Consider the following 18287-nt stretch of genomic DNA (forward strand, 5'->3'; position numbering starts at 1 on the left):
AAAAGCATTTTAAAATAGTTTTAGGAATATTTTAAAATAATTAAAAAATTTTTTGGGATAACATTCTTTTAGAATATTTTAAAAAACATTCTTCTTTATCACTCAGATAATATTTTCTTAAATATTTGATACATATTTTCGAAATATTAGTTTTTAAATGTATATTAAAAAATATTTTTTAAACATAAAAAAGCGGACATAGAAACATTTCAAAAATATTTTCGAGAATTATTTTATCTTTTAAGAAAGATTTTTAAAAAATTTAAAAAAGATTTTGTGGTGTATGGGCAACTAATAAAATTTTAAAGATATTTCTCAACTTACTAATATTTGTATGTTTGCTTTTCTTTTTAATTCTGCCAATTTCCGTCGTAGTAGAAAAAAATGGACGCTCCAGACAATTGTAATGTGTATCGAATTAAGCTTTAAGGAAACACGAACGATCGACTTGTCGGTCCAACGTTCAAATGTGGATTCTTCGAATATGTCTATCTGTTTAAAGAAGAAGTTTGTATCATTTGCTTGTACTCTCTTCGCCTTATCTAGCTACACGCGATTTGTTTGCCTGCTGTGTCATTTCTCAAATAGCATGGAAGGTCATGCAATCGCAGCTATAACTCGCATTTATCGTATAAGTAATGAAGTACAATTGAGATGCACTATTGTTTGATGAAGTTGCGATCGAACGTCTGATAATGTTTCTTCTTTTTATAGTAGACATACACTGTCCAGTGTCATCATTATATTATGATACCTATTTCAACAAATATCCTAAGCTCACAGATACATAGTCTATATATAGGAATGTCACACACTAGTGTGACATTTGTAAACGCAATAACAACTTTTTTCATGGGTGAAGCAACCGATTTATCAGACTCTGAAAGAGAAATGATTATCGGCTATCAAGCCAGGGGTGCCAGCATTCCTGATCCTCCACCTTCCATCTACTCGATGGAGTAGAAATTGTGATTCATTTCGGAAAACGCTACCTCAGCCAAAGTTCATTCTCGATATTGTAGCCGTTGTTTGCGTTGAATTGTTGTCAGAATAGGTGTTTTAACTAATTGCAAGCGTTTCCTCCGGAGTTCAATACGCAATAGAGTTCGCTGCACTGTAGAGGATACTTTTCTTAGATCTCCACGATTAAAGAGTGAGCAAGATTTAAAATTAGAAAATATCGTAAAATTAAAAAATTAAATGATTACAAATTAGAACAGTTACAGACGGCACAAATTGAATTTAATAAAAATAAAATCAGTGGGGTGAAATACATAGAAGGCTTAGAATATTATAAATATCGCAAGTAAATAATTAATTAAAAGTCTAACGTATCAAGCAATGCAAAAATTGTTTTTTCTTGTTACAATTATTTATTTCATATGTTTAATCCTAATTTCAAGCCATTTTTAGCACCTGTCAAATAAAGATAAAATAAATCTTGCGCACATCTCACGATGGTAGAGGATTTATCACCCGTTTTAAACTTGGCGGAAGATAGTTGTGTTATTTTTATTTAAACATAAACATTCTTAAATCTCGGTGTTTGTTTATTCAATCTTCCAATTTTTCCACAATGTCACGTGACAATTATTGAAGTAATTTAGTTCGAATATCTGACAGGCGCTTCTTATTTCCTGTGATTTACGGAGCACTATACGATAGAGTAACTTCTTAATTATAATTTCTGTTTATAATTATCTAAAATTGCACGCATTTAACTCACAATTAATCATTAAAGGGTGAGACATTTGCGATGTTTTCAATTAATCAGAATGGAACAGAATTTTTCTTTACAAGTCCATCGAGAATATTATTGAGAATCATAGAAAGACAATTAGTTCCATTATTATATACATGTATGTGTATTGTTATTTGTAAATTTTAATTGATATTTTATATTACTTAATTGTTTTTATTTAAATATGAATCGATAATTTATGCTTCACAAAATTTATTTATATGTTTGACTGTTACTGACAATGGTTCAAAATTAGGAAACCGAAATATATACTTGCTAAATAAATAATTTTAACAAGAAAAATCAATCTGCGTACTATTTACCACGCTGGCTTAATCAATTCGCTATTTACTCTTGTGATATTAAATTAATTAAAGTTAACATATAAAATACAGTAATTCATGTGTCGTTAAAATTAGAACTATTAATAATTTTAATATTTAATCAAATCTCTTCAAAAATAATATGAAAGAGTCATCATCAAAATTCTTCGAAATTTATCTAGCTAACTTTTCCTTATACAAGTTTAAAAAATTAAATTTTTAATTAATATTTTGCTAGACGTTGATACTTAATAAGGGAAAATCCATTTACACTTTGACGAATGTGGAAAATACAATGTTTATCGGTCATTGACTAGACATAAGCTGTAATAACGGAAGAAAAACAAACGGCATTAATAAAATCCTTGGAACAGATAAACTATCGCGTTTGCGTACACTTATCTTTGCGAATTAATGCTTTCTTAACTACTTTTCTTCATAGTTAAAAATAATCTTAGAATTAATTTTCTTTATTATTTAAAAATCCATTTTTTTCAAAAAGTCCTCATTTCTAATTTAGATTTCTAAATAAATAACTCTTTAGTTTTTTTCCACATACAATATGAAAAAATCAAGAAAACTTAAAAATTCTCATTATTGCAAGATAAAATTGTTTATCGAAAAATAATACGATTTTTTATGATTTGTGTACATAAAGATTTCCGTTTCGCTTTTTTTGCCGGGTAATAATTACGTCTATAATGTAAAGATTGTTCAAGGTTTTATGAGACAGGAAACCAGGTCTGTGTGTATTTTTTTTATCCATCATTTTGGGTTCTTCTAATGTCTGGTTCTCCGAACTATTTTAGACTCAGGATTGGGTCTACCTTGTTTAGGGGCTCTTGAATATATCTTTAAACTTTTTTTCTAAGCATTCTTAGAATGTCTATAGCTAAATCCGATCCTGCTTGTAAAATTTGCTGCGTAAAGGTCAAACTAATAAACCAAAAATAAAAAAAGTAACGATTATTTCGTCAGTTATTGACAAAAACATTTATGATAACGGAAAAAATATGTCTGTGTGGAATAAAGTATATATATAAAAAGTGTATAAATATATATTTTAATGTATACCATAAAAAAACGATATAAAATACGATATAAAGTAGAGATATGCAGCTAAACTAATTATATGAGTGTTATAATTATGTACGATGCTGAGACGTTTATAAATTATTTATGGCGTATAAGATTTACTTTCTAAAATCTTTCCATTATTTTTAAATTCTCTAAAAAGAATAATTAATGAGACATTTCGTTCCGGCAATATTGCGTGCCTAAATATCGCATGTTATCCCGAGATGTTTTTCAGAACATGAGCCATATGTATGATAGCGAAAGTGATAAGATTTTTCTCGTGGCTTTATCATGAAGTAATTATATATGCAGCAATTGTATTCGAATCTCTAAAAGTGCAAACATCAAAATATCTTTTGTGATCGTAATTTCATATCTCGCATGTATTTTATTAATTTATTCACGTATTCATCATATATAATTAATATTATATTTTATTATTATTAAAAAAATATCCATTGTACATTACATTAATTTTTATTTATTATATAATTAATTTATTAAATGTAAATATACACATATATTTTGTTATTTGCAATTTTTACGAAATTTTTTGTTTAATTCGACAATCAAACGATCAGTTGCTTCAGTATTTAGTCAAATTTAGAAGACGCTAAGTATTGAAAAATATGATTTTAGTATGAGTAAAGATAATCGAAGAAACAAGTGCAAGATCTGCTGTAACAGAAATTATTGTAGATTATTTGTTTTATGCTTACAGTATTTCTTGCAAATATTACGAAATCATGATGATATATTACATAAACATTTTCTCTCGATAAGAATCTGCTGCAATATAAGATTACATAACGGTAAAAAATAAAGTTATTTTGCATACACAAAATATTAAAAAAAAATTTACTATGATTTAAAACAATTGACAAATAGATGCAAACCATTATTAAAAGAATTCAGTTTGTTGAAAAATTTTACGACACATGGGTGCAAATTACATGCATGGTAATGCAAATCAGATTAACACATGTGGCAAGGTTCCAAAGGTTTCTTAAAAGACATTTAATAGTTCCCCCAGTTATCCCAGGTCTGATAAGCATCATCATTCTCTGCGTCGATCATGAATAATGCAGGACGATAATTAAGTTGCCTTCTGCAAGCTGTTACATCGAAACGTTAAGCGAACTAATCTTTACAGATAAATTCTAGATACCGGAAAAAATTCACTCGCGTTGCTTTTATCGCGTGGATCAGAATATGCAATTTTATAATTATATATACATATATATTTATTTATTTATCAGAAATTTCTCTTATTAATAAATATTTTAAACGAAAAAATGAGAAACGTTCCGAAAAATTTATTAGGACAGTTTATGTCTCCGTCAAATAATGATAAATAATTTTATGTGGAAATACAAAAATCGAATGTGTATAATAAATTATTAATTCTATTTTCGGAGATATTATAGAATAATATATTAGCAAATCTTATGAAATAATATTAATATAATTATCTTATCTGCAGTCATCCCATGTGTCATATATATATATATATATATATATATATATATATATATATATATATATAAGATTGTACGCTGAAATTAATTTAGAGCAAACATGTTAAATTCAATTTGAACCCGCTCAAGCAAAAATGAGATTAAATAATAATGTGAGAGTGACATACACATATATGTTGGCGATTAATAGTTGAAAGAAGAATAGTCGCGTGAAGTAGCAAAGTTATATAATATGGCAGTTTTTACTTAATAGAATCATGTAATATACGGAATTGCACAGACAAAGCTGTAATCACCGGCAAGTACAAAGTCTATTTAAACTCGCAAATTCATTCACAGTTTCTAAAAAAAGATGCATCAAGAATGACATCATTAATGTGCTATAGTTAAATAATAAAATATTAATAACAATTTATTTCTTCGCGACAATTTAAATAATTTGAATAAATTGTCAAAATCTCTCTGTCTTATTTAACAATAATTTTGTTAACTCCTGAGAGATATGATCTTAATTGATACATTATTATCAATAAATATTGGATGTCTTTTATATCTGATCTAAATATGTCAAATGGATATGATGGCCTCGTTTGCTATAAAGTCGATTAAGGAACGATTAAATGTTTGACGTGTTACAACAATAACTCATTGCAATTCGAGTTGGTTGAAAGACACCAGGTCAATTGTTCTGGGACGCGCGATACGTAATCTTTATTGAAACACAGCCTAATCGTGACTCACATTTAACGTAATAGAACGAGCGAGCGACTCTGTTAAAGCAGCTAAAATGCGACTTTTTTCATTCTGGCAAAAACCTTTCTCCATTTTATTGTCAGAATTTTTCAGAAACTTACCTCTTCCGATGATCCAAGCATTTAATAAGAAAATGCTATTTAAACACAGATATTTGCTCGGGATAAAATATAAAGAAAAAGTTAAAAATGCAACATGAGGAAAAATAGAAGAATTTTTGTTAAGAAAAAATCAAAAAATATATACGAACAAATGAAAAATGTTCTCAATTCCAAGATTTGTTAAATTGGAAATTTTTTTGTAAAATCTACAACTTTAAAATACTTTCAAGGCATTTGCAGATTTATGAATGACTTTTCTCGTCTAAGAATCTCAAGAAAATTCAAATACCAAGAATTAAAGCAAGGAAAACGTGTTGGACAACAAACGAGAAGGTAGTTGAAGCACGTACAACGTTACACGTTATACATGATAAATAGATTCGCATGTGATCAAAAGTCAATATTTAAGAATAACCAGGAGCAAGAGGAATTCCAAGTTAAAACTGTGCGTGCCTTTCAAAGTCAAGTTAAAAGCACGTATAGAGTGATTGGCATCGAATACTATTTTTTATATCTGCGAATATATTTTTCCTTCTATTTAAATAATATATAGAAATAAGGAATATCAAAAATAGAAATGAACAAGTGGAAAAAATCAAGATTCTCCTTTCTCTTAATTTTTTCTAATTCAATTTTTTCTCGAGCAAAGCAAGAGAAGTCTCTGACGTGGAAAACAAATATTCGCTTCTCTTCGAGTCACGTGTGCATTGATGGAAATTTACATGCAAATAAATCCTTATTTACGAACACGTGCGGTAATCTGCGTAGAAGATACTTTTCACATTGTTATTATCATAGTCTCTTGTTAAGCATTGCGCTTTCCAGCTTCTCTCTGTTTTCTCAACTAATCCTTTCGAAAGAAAGAGGCACAATGTATAAAACTGTGTGCTTCAGCATTTTTATTATAAATTGAGGAACAAAAATATATAACTTGGCTTTTTTTTAAATATACATGCGTGCAATTATTTTTACAAACATATACATATTTTTTCAATCAAATTTCTTCATTTCCAAACGCTTCGAAAATTAATAATCAAGACGTCTTGAAAGCATAATACGTGCTTATAAAAAACTTGGCACAATGTAGCCTTCATTCTCACGGACATTGTGTCGGATATTTTTAAGACCTTAGGTGGATGACATATCGTATTAATGTTATTTGTGAAATGACTTATTATGTAATCCTTCCGTGACGTAAACTGCAAAAAGAACGAAACGCGTCCAACAGAAACCAGTTACGTTCAAATGTGTGAGAGCAATTAATGCACCGGGTGATCCAAACGCACATCATTATTTATTATAGTAGTAATAATAATTTTAAAAATAGCAGTAATAATGTGTATAATTAATACTAGTAGTTTTATAACTATTTTTTTCTCATCCAAGCAAAGAAATAAATTTTTAATTAAATGTTATATCGTTACACGAATATATTACTTATAATTATATGCCATTCCATAAATATAAATATATATATCAAAATGTATATTATAAGAATAGCGTTTTCTCTCACGTATAATTTCTGGTTTCTGGATATATTTGAAATCGATTTCTCTCCGGAATAACATAAAGTAGGGAAAGGTCAAGTCGTTATAGAGTATTGCTAATACAACACTTCACATATACTTACTTCTTCCTATTTATTTTCGCGTCATAATAAAATCCCATTAAGAGATTCGCCGTAATAAAATGCAAACAAAATAATTATAATTTATTTCAAACAGAAATGTTTGCAATTCATCATATATCCCGGTACCACGTGGTAAAATATCGATCCAGGAAACACGATGAATGAACACATCTGTATTTCTTATCACAGACTAGCATTTACAAATATAAGATAACAATATATTGCTCCTCCAAACGAAAAAGAAACTCTTACGCGTCGAAAAACTGCAAATATCATAAAGGTCATACTATTTCGATATAGAACTGTATCATTGCTATTTTTAAATTAAATTTATAACTAGAAACATATCCCGTTAAACTACAAAATAAACTATTGTTGAAACGTTTCCTACTCTCTCTTTCTCGCTTACAACAAGAAATGACATGACTATTTTTGGCAGGCTCCGCGAGAATTGGAAACCTTATGAAAGAATGATTCGCCGCGTCATTCTCTCGAGCATAAGCAAATAGATGTCGTGCGACAAGCTCTCTTCTGCTCCGAGATTAAACCTCGACCCTCACCTAATCGAAGATTTTGGCTGTCGTGCGTTTAAAGACCGGGTTCGTCGCACACGTGGCCGGATTCTCTTTGCTCCGCTTTTCGTCGTAACAGATTCACAACGCGCACAACTCACGCACACGTAGATCAAAGTAACACAACGAAGAGGAAAAACAACTGGCCACGACGACGTCTGCGCGAGCACTGAGCCTGCATTGAGCGTCACGCTCTCGCTGCATGTAACACGCAATCCTTGGGCGACCGCTCGGCCAAAGAGTCGAAGGGGATGCCGAATCGCAGATGGGGACTTTCAAATAGGGGAGAAATTCCAGAGGGATTCCCGCTCCAATCTCTCAGCTCGTCAGCTCGTAAAGTCCCAGATTTTTCGAATGAAAATTGTGATTCGAGCAAAAATCTAAGAATCGCTTCTGATGTGAATAATTTTTTTGTTCTCCAGTTTGATTTGGAAAATTCTGCTATTTCAATAGGATTTCTTGAAAGAATCGTGGCTCTTAAATAGGCTCGCATAATGATTGCTGGTGTTATATTATATTCAAAATAAGTTTACGTGTATATAAGTCGCGGATTTCAATTTACATCACGCATAATTGGTTATTTGTGACTTTTGTTGAGAGATTATAAATTAAGGGAGAAATCGATATAAGTGTCATTATTAGCTATTTTCGATCAATGCAATTTATTGGCTCCAATAAAATTGATTTATTTAAATTGTGTTAAGCTCGATATTATATATTGCAATTTTTAAACGAAACTTATGATTCAAAGTATGTACGGGTGCAGATAAATGTTGAGATAACGATCAAATGTTTAGGCTGTGCAAATATTATCTTATGTAACTCAATATTTTTAGAATAAACTTTGCTTTATCTCGTTAATACAATTAATCCCTTAGATGATATATGCTCAATTATAAAAAAATGTAGAAATATTTATGATTTCTAAAAGTAAGTTAAAACTTACAATTAAAATTAAAAAATGTAATATTACTGTTACTTTATTATTATGTGGAAGAACTTGACATTACGACAAGAATAATTTAACAAAACCTCATCATTAAATGCATATATAAATATAAATCTCTGTAAACACTCTCTGCGATTGGCATTAACATCGCGTATTATAATACTTAGGAGATTACGTATAGTAGCTTATATAAAATGACGTATTTCTAAAGAAAGACGTATACAATATAGTACTCTTAAGTTTGTAGAAATAATATAAGTAAAATTCATCTGAGTGCAGATACAAGAATATATATATATATATATATGCATATACACTTTCTGTATTACAGTTATATCACAAACATTATGCAATATGTTTATTTTACCTCCATTGAGTTTAAAAAACGGAAATTCGAAAACGAAAATTTATTTGTAAAAAATCCATAAATGCTCCGTCATGTTTCCCTATATTTATTTAAGTACGATTGCTTAGCCACCGTGACAAGTTGATCGTACATACCTGGACCGGTTTCTCTTACTAACGACGTGAATTGACTGTAGCCGTTCTGCAATAACATATGAGGGTGATCGTACTCCTATGAAAAAAAATCACCATCAGATTATAATTTTATATATCCAACTTTCTTCCTATTATTAAAAAATAAGAAGAATAAATCATATTTCGGTTATATTTTAAAATAAATATGATGACTAATGATGAATAACTAGATACATTTATATTTCACGCTGTATAGTAAAGCAAATATGACGAAAATTTATAAACAGACACTTGATCTGAGATTTTGAGACGAAAGAAATTAAACAAATGGATTATTTTTTTCAAAAGATAAGCCATACTTACAGTCATACGACCCTTATCCATCACCAGAACCTTATCGCTGTCCATTATAGTGTTTAATCGATGCGCCACTGTAAGCATTGTACAGGTCGCAAACTTTTTTCTGATGGTGCGTTGGATAAGAGCATCGGTGTGTGGATCAACATTCGCAGTCGCTTCATCCAGCATCAGTATACGATTGTTTCTCAGAATGGCTCGCGCTAAGCATACCAATTGCCTTTGACCGACACTAAAATTGCTGCCTCTGTCTAACACGCGACTGTCTAAACCATTCCCGTTAATTCCGACCACGTCTTTCAATTCAACCTGAAATATATTGCAAAATAGATATATTATTAAGCAATATAAAATATATTGGTAATTATTCAATGTCGAGTATTTTTAAATACTTGACATAAAGTAAAGTAGTTGACGAACCTCTTCGAGCGCTCCCCACAAATCATTATCGGAGAATTCATCGAATGGATCCAGATTACGTCTCAAAGTGCCTGAGAATAATACAGGATCCTGAGGGATGATGGATATTTTACGTCGCAAATCCTCCAAGGCGATCATACCCGTGTTTATCCCATCGATCTCAATGATTCCCTCCACTTTCGCCAATTGAAACAGAGCTGCTATCAATGATGATTTTCCAGCGCCTGTTCTTCCCACGATACCAATCTACGTGATAATTATTTTATAAAACATCTTAATTATTTTTAATTTTTTTATATTGAAATATAAATTATTTTTATATTTATTTTTTTATTCCGTTAAAAATTTGGAAAGATTAAAAAGAGATTAAAGTATCCTTTAAATATTAAAATTGCAGCTTTTTATCTAAAAGAAGTATTTTTTTCCTATTTAATTAATTTTTTATTTTTGCAGACTTTCTTTCATAGAAAATCTTTTCAACGTTTAAAATTCTTCAAGAATTAAACTTTCGGAAAAAATTTCTTTCAATCATCTATTTTTTTGTAAAGTCTCTAGATTATTAAATCTAGTTTATGTTTTATTATCACGCCGACATTTGTCATAAAATTCTCGTACCTTTTCCCCGGGATAGATTTTTATGTTTAAATCCTTCAGAACAGGTGGATCCTCGTCCGCATAACGCATATAGACATTCTTGAATACGACGCAACCATCTGCGGGCCAATCTTTCGATACATTGCCCGGTAATGCCAATTTTTCCTTATCTTTTTGCTTCAAGTAATTTCCTCTGTCTCTCAAATTCGGTTCTGCCGGAAGTTGGACGTATTCGAGCAAACGTTCTACTGCCATCAACTGATTCGCCATCTCGGCACTCTGCCGCATTCCAAACTGAATTATCCCGGTTATTCCCATCACCTGAGTGATAGCCAATCCAACTTCGCCACCGGAATAAGCTGAAATATAAACAAATACTATTTCCTTTAGTTCTACTAATTAGTCTTGCTCTTTATGATGAATAGAAATGTATACTTTGACTTATCAACGATATTTAATATTTATTTATTTTAAGGAGGAGATAAAACTTTTCTTAGGTAAATTAAATAATTCTAAGAGATTTATTAATAATTTCTAAAATAAAGATAATTCTTTAAACTAAAACTATATAAAAGTATTATAAAAAGTGCAATGTGCTTGTAGGTAAATTTGAGAAATAGAGACTGATTAAGGAAAATTGATTACTTACATTGATTGAATAGCAAGAAACTGTAGGTGAGGAGCGTAATGAAAATGAAGCAGAACATGTCCAGAATGAAGACGAATGCCGTGCTAGTCACCCTAAACATGTAAATTGTAGACGTGTGTAAATCCTGCAACTTGTCAAATTCTTGCTTGAGTATTTCTTGAGCGCAGTACGCTCTGATAGTTGTGAGACCATTCAATGTGACGTTTAAGTGAGTGAATACTGGCGACCGTGCTGAAATGCAAGAAAATGTTTACCATAACTAGCATCAGAAAATTAATTTATAAATTAAAATATTCAAATTAAAAATGACTATAAACGAGAAAAGTGTTTTAAAAGTATTTCGTTCTAAAGACTTTATGAAAAAAATCTGCTTTTTAATTATTGAAAAGTTTTTTTTAATAACCAAGCATAAAAATGAGAGTACACATACACATTCCTTCCAACCGCTTGACATTTTTGCTGGTCTTGAGGTAAACCTTGCGGATCCAGTAGAACATTATGCCGATGAATGTGATAGGCGCCAAACAGATAGGATTGACTATACAGGTGACTATCAGCGAGCTCAACACCAACATGTTCATCTGTCCGGCATCCATGATTGCTTTCGGTAACAACTCATCGACAGAACCCATGTCCTTGGAGAATCGGTTTAAGATTCTACCGCTAGGATTGGTGTCAAAGAATCGCATTCCCGTGCGAATTAATGCGCCAAACATCATGTCGTGCAGACGCTGGCTGCAAGTCATGCACGTTTTGTAAAAGGCTATCGATCTGATGATACCAATAAGAAAAATGCTTAACACGATGGCTGTGTAAATGTAGATGTAATTCATCACCGACGACATATCCTGCTCATCAGAGAGAATATCGGGATGATTTGTCGTTATGTTCTCGTAAGGGTCATTCGTTTGATTCAATCTGTGAAGCTTGGCTAGATATTTTTGCGCTTCCACAAAATTGACTCTGGAAATAAATTTAAAAAATTACTCTAATAAAAATATGTGTATGCTGCAAATTTCAAAAAATCGAGAAATATTTTACGAAAAATGACGCAAAGAAATGTAACATGTTGAAATAATTGATTCTTATTAATCGAAGACTTACAACATAGGCATGAAATAGTCGTTGAGACTGACAACAAATTGCGTGATGATAAACAGCATTAAAATAACGAAGGCAATGTATAAGTTGACACCAATTTGGAAGTATTTGATAAATATGGAGCCTTTAACTACACCACGTGACGTCGCCTCGAGACCGTTGTTTAACTCTTTTTTATCTTCGTCTTCTTTTCCGTCATCTGTACCGCCATTGCTTATTTCCGTAGTACGACTCTATTATATAAATGATTCATTATCAGCAACATATTTCTTTTTTTATTTAAATATTATTTATTATTTAATACAGCTTGGGAACATTAAACTTAAAAAATAGTAAAAAATTATATAATATATTTTTAAAAATTATCTTACTAACTCTAAGTTTAAATAGAATTCAATTTTTTTACATGTTTTAGAAAATTTTTTTTATCTTTCTTCACAATTCTGATAAGAATATTTATATACTTTTACTTACTCTATTACTCACAGAGGAAAACTGTCGTCTTATGCTCCACTCTTCTGGAGATGAATCATCGTTCTCATTCTCTTCTGCTAAGAGTACTCCGTACTCTGGATGATTCTCCAGTAAATCTTGATAATGCGAAAAGTATTTTATTCTTCCTTGTTCAAGCAATATAATGGCGTCCACTCCCTTTATATATTGCAATTGATGCGTCGCCAAAATCCTTGTTTTCCCAGCTAGGTATTTCTGAATGCACTCTTCAAACAGATGTTTGCAGACGTGTGCATCGACCTAAATTTTACCACGTAAAAATTTTCTTACATTAACAAAGTTCGAAATTTAAATAATTTTATCTGCGCGATTTGTTACCTTAATTTATTAATAAATTAATTTTAAGAAGAAAAATTTAAAATAATTCAGATTTGAGAAATTGTAAGATTTATAGAATTGAAAGAAAAGTCGTAAAAAGGACGCGTTTAAAAGCTATGAATTCTGTAATAATTCTGTATAATGATATTATTATATGAATAGAATCGAATACATGAAAAGACTATAAATGACTGAACCATCTGAAAGTTGCTTACCGCGCTCAAGGGATCATCCAGTAGGTAGATGTCCGACTGTCTGTACAGGGCTCTGGCCAGATTGATTCTGGCCTTTTGTCCACCAGATAGTGAGCTGCCACGTTCGCCCACGATGGTCTGATCACCCTGCGGAAATTGCTTAAAGTCACTCAGTAAGGCACAAGCTTTAACCACCTTCTGGTATCGCTGACGTTCGTAAGGCTGTCCAAACAGTATGTTTTGTCGAACAGTGGCACCGAACACCCAAGCTTCTTGACTGGCATAGCTGATATTGCCGTTGACTTTGATTTGACCTTCCGTCAGGGTGATCTCACCCAGAATCGCGGATAGAAGGGAACTTTTGCCGCTGCCCACCATTCCGATCACAGCATACAACTTGCCCTTTTCTATCTGTAGATTTAAATCCTCCAATGTATTCTGCGATTGTGAAGCCTCCCACTTGGCAGTTACGTTGATCATGTTGATGGCACAGTGCATGTTGGTGTACGACCGCCTTTTTTCTGTGAATGAAAATAACTTTTCTGTTGAAATAAATTTCTTTAATCTAAAATATATAGTTAAAAATATCGGATAATTTAAGTGACTTTTAAATATCTTGTTTGCATTATAAATAATAAAATAAAATTTATGCTCAATTACTCACTTTAAAAAGCTTCGGAATGTACGAAACTTTAAAAACAATTTTTAGCCAAAATATTAAAAAATTCTAAGAAAATAACTTTCATGATGTCAAAAATGGAAAATAATACATATTATTAATAAGTAAAGTTCTAGTATTATGTGTAAAATTATAATTATCTTTATATTATATTTCTTATAATTCGATCAATACACCGACAAAACATTTGATTTCACACACTCACCCTCAATACGATCTCCAGTAGTCTTTAGCAAATCATTAGCGACAGTAGTTAATGCATTCTGTTGTTTGGACTCATTTCTTTCAACTAAGTTCTGATAATCCTCCGCAACATCATCATCGATGAAAGGCAGATCCTGCTTGTGGTCTGCAGTCTGCTTGGAATCTGAACAGAGGCTAGGGTAGTCGGAGGACGTTTTAGAGATGTTGGTACCCTGGAACTCTTCGTTCATGAGGAAACTCTGAAGTCTGCGTACAGATACCATATATTCGGCCAGTTCGGCGATGCCGCGCACAAACATGCCAGACATAGTCTGCGCAAGAATGTTGAAGTAGGACGAAGCGACGAAGACCTTGTCGGCGGTGAGATCATTGCCCAACATCAGCATTGTGATGAGAGTGCAGTAAAGCGCCATCCGGGTTGTGAAGAGATTGAAGGTTATATAGATGCCACGGATATACGAGGTTTTGGTGATCACTCGAATCTCAAGTTTACGTACTAGTTCGACCATCGCGCAAAACGGCTTCTCCCACGCGTACATCTTGATTACCTGAATTCCGGAAATGATCTCGTCCATCAGGCGAACTCGCTCGTCCGTCTTGATGGCCGTCTGAACCCGGAATTTGAATGTTAGCTTCATGGTATTTGCTAAAATCACGGTTATAAATAAAAAACTGTTAGAAAGATAATATTAAAATACTGAAGTAAGGCTCCCGATATTAATAAATAACATATACGTTTCTTCAGAGTGGTAAAAGGGGAACTTATCATCTCTAGTAAGAGATTTTAATAAGTTTTAGCAATTACTAAGAAAATTTTCGTGCCTCGTGCACAATTTAAAAAACTGCAAAATAATTAAATTTTCGCTGTTCATACGCATATACATCCGCATTCGGCTTCAATAGCTTTTCTATTTCGAATATGTTATTTGTTATAAAGAAATATTATTTGTTATGAATGATTATTCAGAAAAAAATTTTGTACACAATTTAATCAATTCTGATCGGACGAGAAACTCACATTGGATTGCCACAACCACGAAGACGATGGCGACGCCGATAAGACCGGCATAGCCGATCTGTTTGTATAAAATGGTAGCCACGATTAGAGCTGACAAAGGTGCCGACCACATGTACTGGATAACGATGGACACAAGATCGAATCTATTGACATCGTTAGCCACTAAATTGACTACTTTTCCCGGTGCTGTCTCGCCTAGCGCAGTCTTGCTTAGACGCAGAGCCTGCAAGACATGTTAATCATTGTTAAATAATTCAAGAGTTAATACTTTTTTTACTTTATATGCTTTGTTACAATTTTCCTTTTCTTTTCATTATATTTTTTCTACTTTTCTTAATTTTTTCGTAGAATTTATAAATCAGATAAGAATTAAGTGAAGAAGCTTTTTGCTTTAGATATGATTTCGTATCTTATCTCTAATTTTCTAAGCATAGATTTTCAGGTAGATTCCTTGAAATAAAAATAAACGAAACAAATAATCGACCTTTCTATAAACCAGAGAACAGACGGCCACCCGGATTTTAGCACCCAGATGAAAACCTCCGAAAGTGGCTTGATTACTGGTTATCGCGTATATGCCGGTTGATATGCATATTCCAGCTGCATACCACAGAGCATTTTCGTATGATTCAACCGAGTCTTTCCGGAAGTAGCGTAGTAGACCACCCAGCAACAACGGTGTACCCAACCTGCGAATTTCGCATTTAATATTGTAGAAATAAATTAGACTTCAATCAATTGTGTAATTTATAATACCTTATCACAAATTCGTTGAGTACAGTTATCATTCCGAGTAGGAAGTACTCCCACAAAAATGTGCGAGAAATGGCTTTGAGCAAACTCGGCTTGCGCTTCCATTTCTTCGAATTTTCCACTTCGATTTTCCATCGACTAAAAACACATCAGTATATTCTACGCGTTATTATTATTATTGAGTTTTAATGAAGTAGTATACAAGAAAAAAGGATCATTTTTTTCTTCTATTTTTTCTTTTTTTCTTTCCTGCAAGTTCGATTTTGATACTTACTTTTCTAATCGATTTCCGAGTAAACCGGATTCATCAACTTTCAAAGGATCGAACAAGTCTTCTATTTCTAGATCTTTTCTGTATCCTGTCTTGAATAAACTGATGGTCCACCTAATAATTCGATGAGAGAGAGAGATACAAATTTAATTAAGTTTTATTATAGCAAAAATTGCATGTTAAATTATAAACGATGTAATCATGAAAATAAATCGCAAAGTCAAAAGAATCAAAATTGAAAGAAGGACATGTTTTTTTTCTTTTAAAAGAACATACGTCAGGCTGGTATAACAATTTCTTTTACAATTGTCTCGACAAATGCAATGTCATTCTCTAATTCAAAATAAGTTTGCGTGATAAGATAAGATAAGATGTAATTTTACGCAAGAAGCTATCTTACGTGCTATACATAGTATGTATCACAAATTGTGCACTATATTTCGATAAATATTATTCTAAATTATTTATTTTTATAAAAATACAATTACCGATTTACCTTAATAATAATATTTTACTTAAACATTAATGCATAAATATTAACACAAATATTTGGTATGCGAATATTTGAAAGTACATATATACAGATATCCAAACACACATTAAATATATTTGAATCTCTAAATATTTAAACGTATTTAACTATCTTCGAGCACACCTTGAATAGCTCTAGACTCCGTGGAGTCTTATAAAATGCCTGATAAAGTTCGATTTATTTAAGAAATTGCACAACTTACCACCACAGCAATACCGAAACAATGTTCGCCTTTTCCCTTGGATTGGGTTTCGATTTGGTTTTCGTTGAATACATCACTCTTTACACGCGGCATTAACTCGCCGCAAATTATCACTTGAGTCAGCAGGGTAAAACGATCAATTAGCTTATCGAGTTAGCTAATACGATAATTATCGATATGTGTATATCACTTCTATTTGACGTTTGAATTCTCTGTCGTGATGGAAAATGTTTCTTCCGCTTTTTCAATAAAAAATATTTACGGTATTAATATGATCTCTTCAATTATATTATTAGAAATCTTGTAATAAACTGAAGATATCAAAATTGACACTCGTTGATACCAAGTTTATCAGTTGCAATCTCTTTGTGCAATTGCAATCACATTGAATTAACTCTTGCATCTTGTATCAGCTTCTTTTGCAGACGTCATGAGTTCCCACGATTAATTATGCTGGATTCTTTATTTTACGAATCCATGATAATTTTCTTGCAATAGTAAAATATCAGATATTAGATCATTTGTTATCAATTGATATTTAAGTGCCTTTATGTGCCTTTTTGTGAAGTCTCGAGATGTCTGTGATTTTCTCTAACAATTTGGTAATAATAATTAAATATGTACTTCGCTTATTTCGACAATAATTAATTTTTTTTCTAATTTTCAGGTAATAAAATTTTGAAGAAATTACAATTTACTAATATTTTTATATTTGCTTTTCTTTTTAATTCTACGAATCTCCGTAGAAAAAAATGAACGCGTTAATTTTATTGTAATGTGTATCCAATTTCTTAGGAAACACGAACGATCGACTTATCTGTCCAACGTTCAAATGTAGACTTTCCGAATACTTCTATCTGTTTAAAGGAGAAGTATATATCGTACACCTATACTCTCTTTGCTTTATCTATAGCTACATGTGATTTATTTGCCTGTATCATTTTTCAAATAGCATGGAAGTTCATACAATCGCAGTTATAATTCGCATTTATGTACAAGTAATAAAGTACAGTTGAGTTGCACGATTGTTCGATGAGTTTGCTATCTAAAGCCTGATATTGAATCTTGTTTTTATACTAGACATATATACAAATTTACATATGAAAAAATTTTAATTTGAATTTTAAACAAAACTTGTAAGATTAAAAATAAGAAAATATCGTAAAATTAAAAAATTATTCGCATTTAATTCACATAATTAATCGTTAAAGGGTGAGACAGTTGCCATGTTTCTAATTAATTCGAATCTATCAGAATCTTCCTTTACGACTCGAATCGAAGGAAGATCTTTATCTATTGTGTGTGTGAAGGGATATTATTAAGAATCATTAAGACAATTAATTCAATCATTATATGTATATGTATTGTTATTCGTAAA

General features: G+C 31.4%; 1 protein-coding gene across 1 annotated transcript; it reads right to left on the reverse strand.

Moving 5' to 3' along the window:
• Positions 1 to 324: 324 nt before the first annotated feature.
• LOC114935914 (ATP-binding cassette subfamily C member 4-like) lies at positions 325 to 17773 on the reverse strand. The gene is made up of 16 exons (XM_029308864.2): positions 16910 to 17773; positions 16179 to 16289; positions 15908 to 16042; positions 15636 to 15840; positions 15152 to 15374; positions 14135 to 14779; positions 13272 to 13771; positions 12700 to 12978; positions 12229 to 12458; positions 11555 to 12087; positions 11125 to 11355; positions 10497 to 10834; positions 9882 to 10127; positions 9468 to 9770; positions 7664 to 9201; positions 325 to 492 (listed from the first exon to the last, which is right to left on the reverse strand). Exons 1-15 carry the CDS (start codon positions 16981 to 16983, stop codon positions 9061 to 9063), a joined length of 4194 nt encoding a protein of 1397 aa, XP_029164697.2. The 5' UTR covers positions 16984 to 17773; the 3' UTR covers positions 325 to 492; positions 7664 to 9060.
• Positions 17774 to 18287: the final 514 nt, after the last annotated feature.

Source organism: Nylanderia fulva, unplaced genomic scaffold (genome assembly GCF_048542155.1).
Source record: "Nylanderia fulva isolate GAGA-0341 unplaced genomic scaffold, ASM4854215v1 Scaffold15, whole genome shotgun sequence".
Lineage (NCBI taxonomy): Eukaryota > Metazoa > Arthropoda > Insecta > Hymenoptera > Formicidae > Nylanderia > Nylanderia fulva.

Bases quoted from the DNA above. Each gene is read 5' to 3' on its own strand.
- LOC114935914 (XM_029308864.2), bottom strand. From the start codon at position 16,983: ATGTATTCAACGAAAACCAAATCGAAACCCAATCCAAGGGAAAAGGCG. The intron at 16,043-16,178 runs GTAAGTATCAAA...ATGTGTTTTTAG, and splicing joins CTCGGAAATCGATTAGAAAA to TCGATGGAAAATCGAAGTGG. The intron at 12,088-12,228 runs GTAAGTCTTCGA...ATTTATTTCCAG, and splicing joins GACTATTTCATGCCTATGTT to AGTCAATTTTGTGGAAGCGC.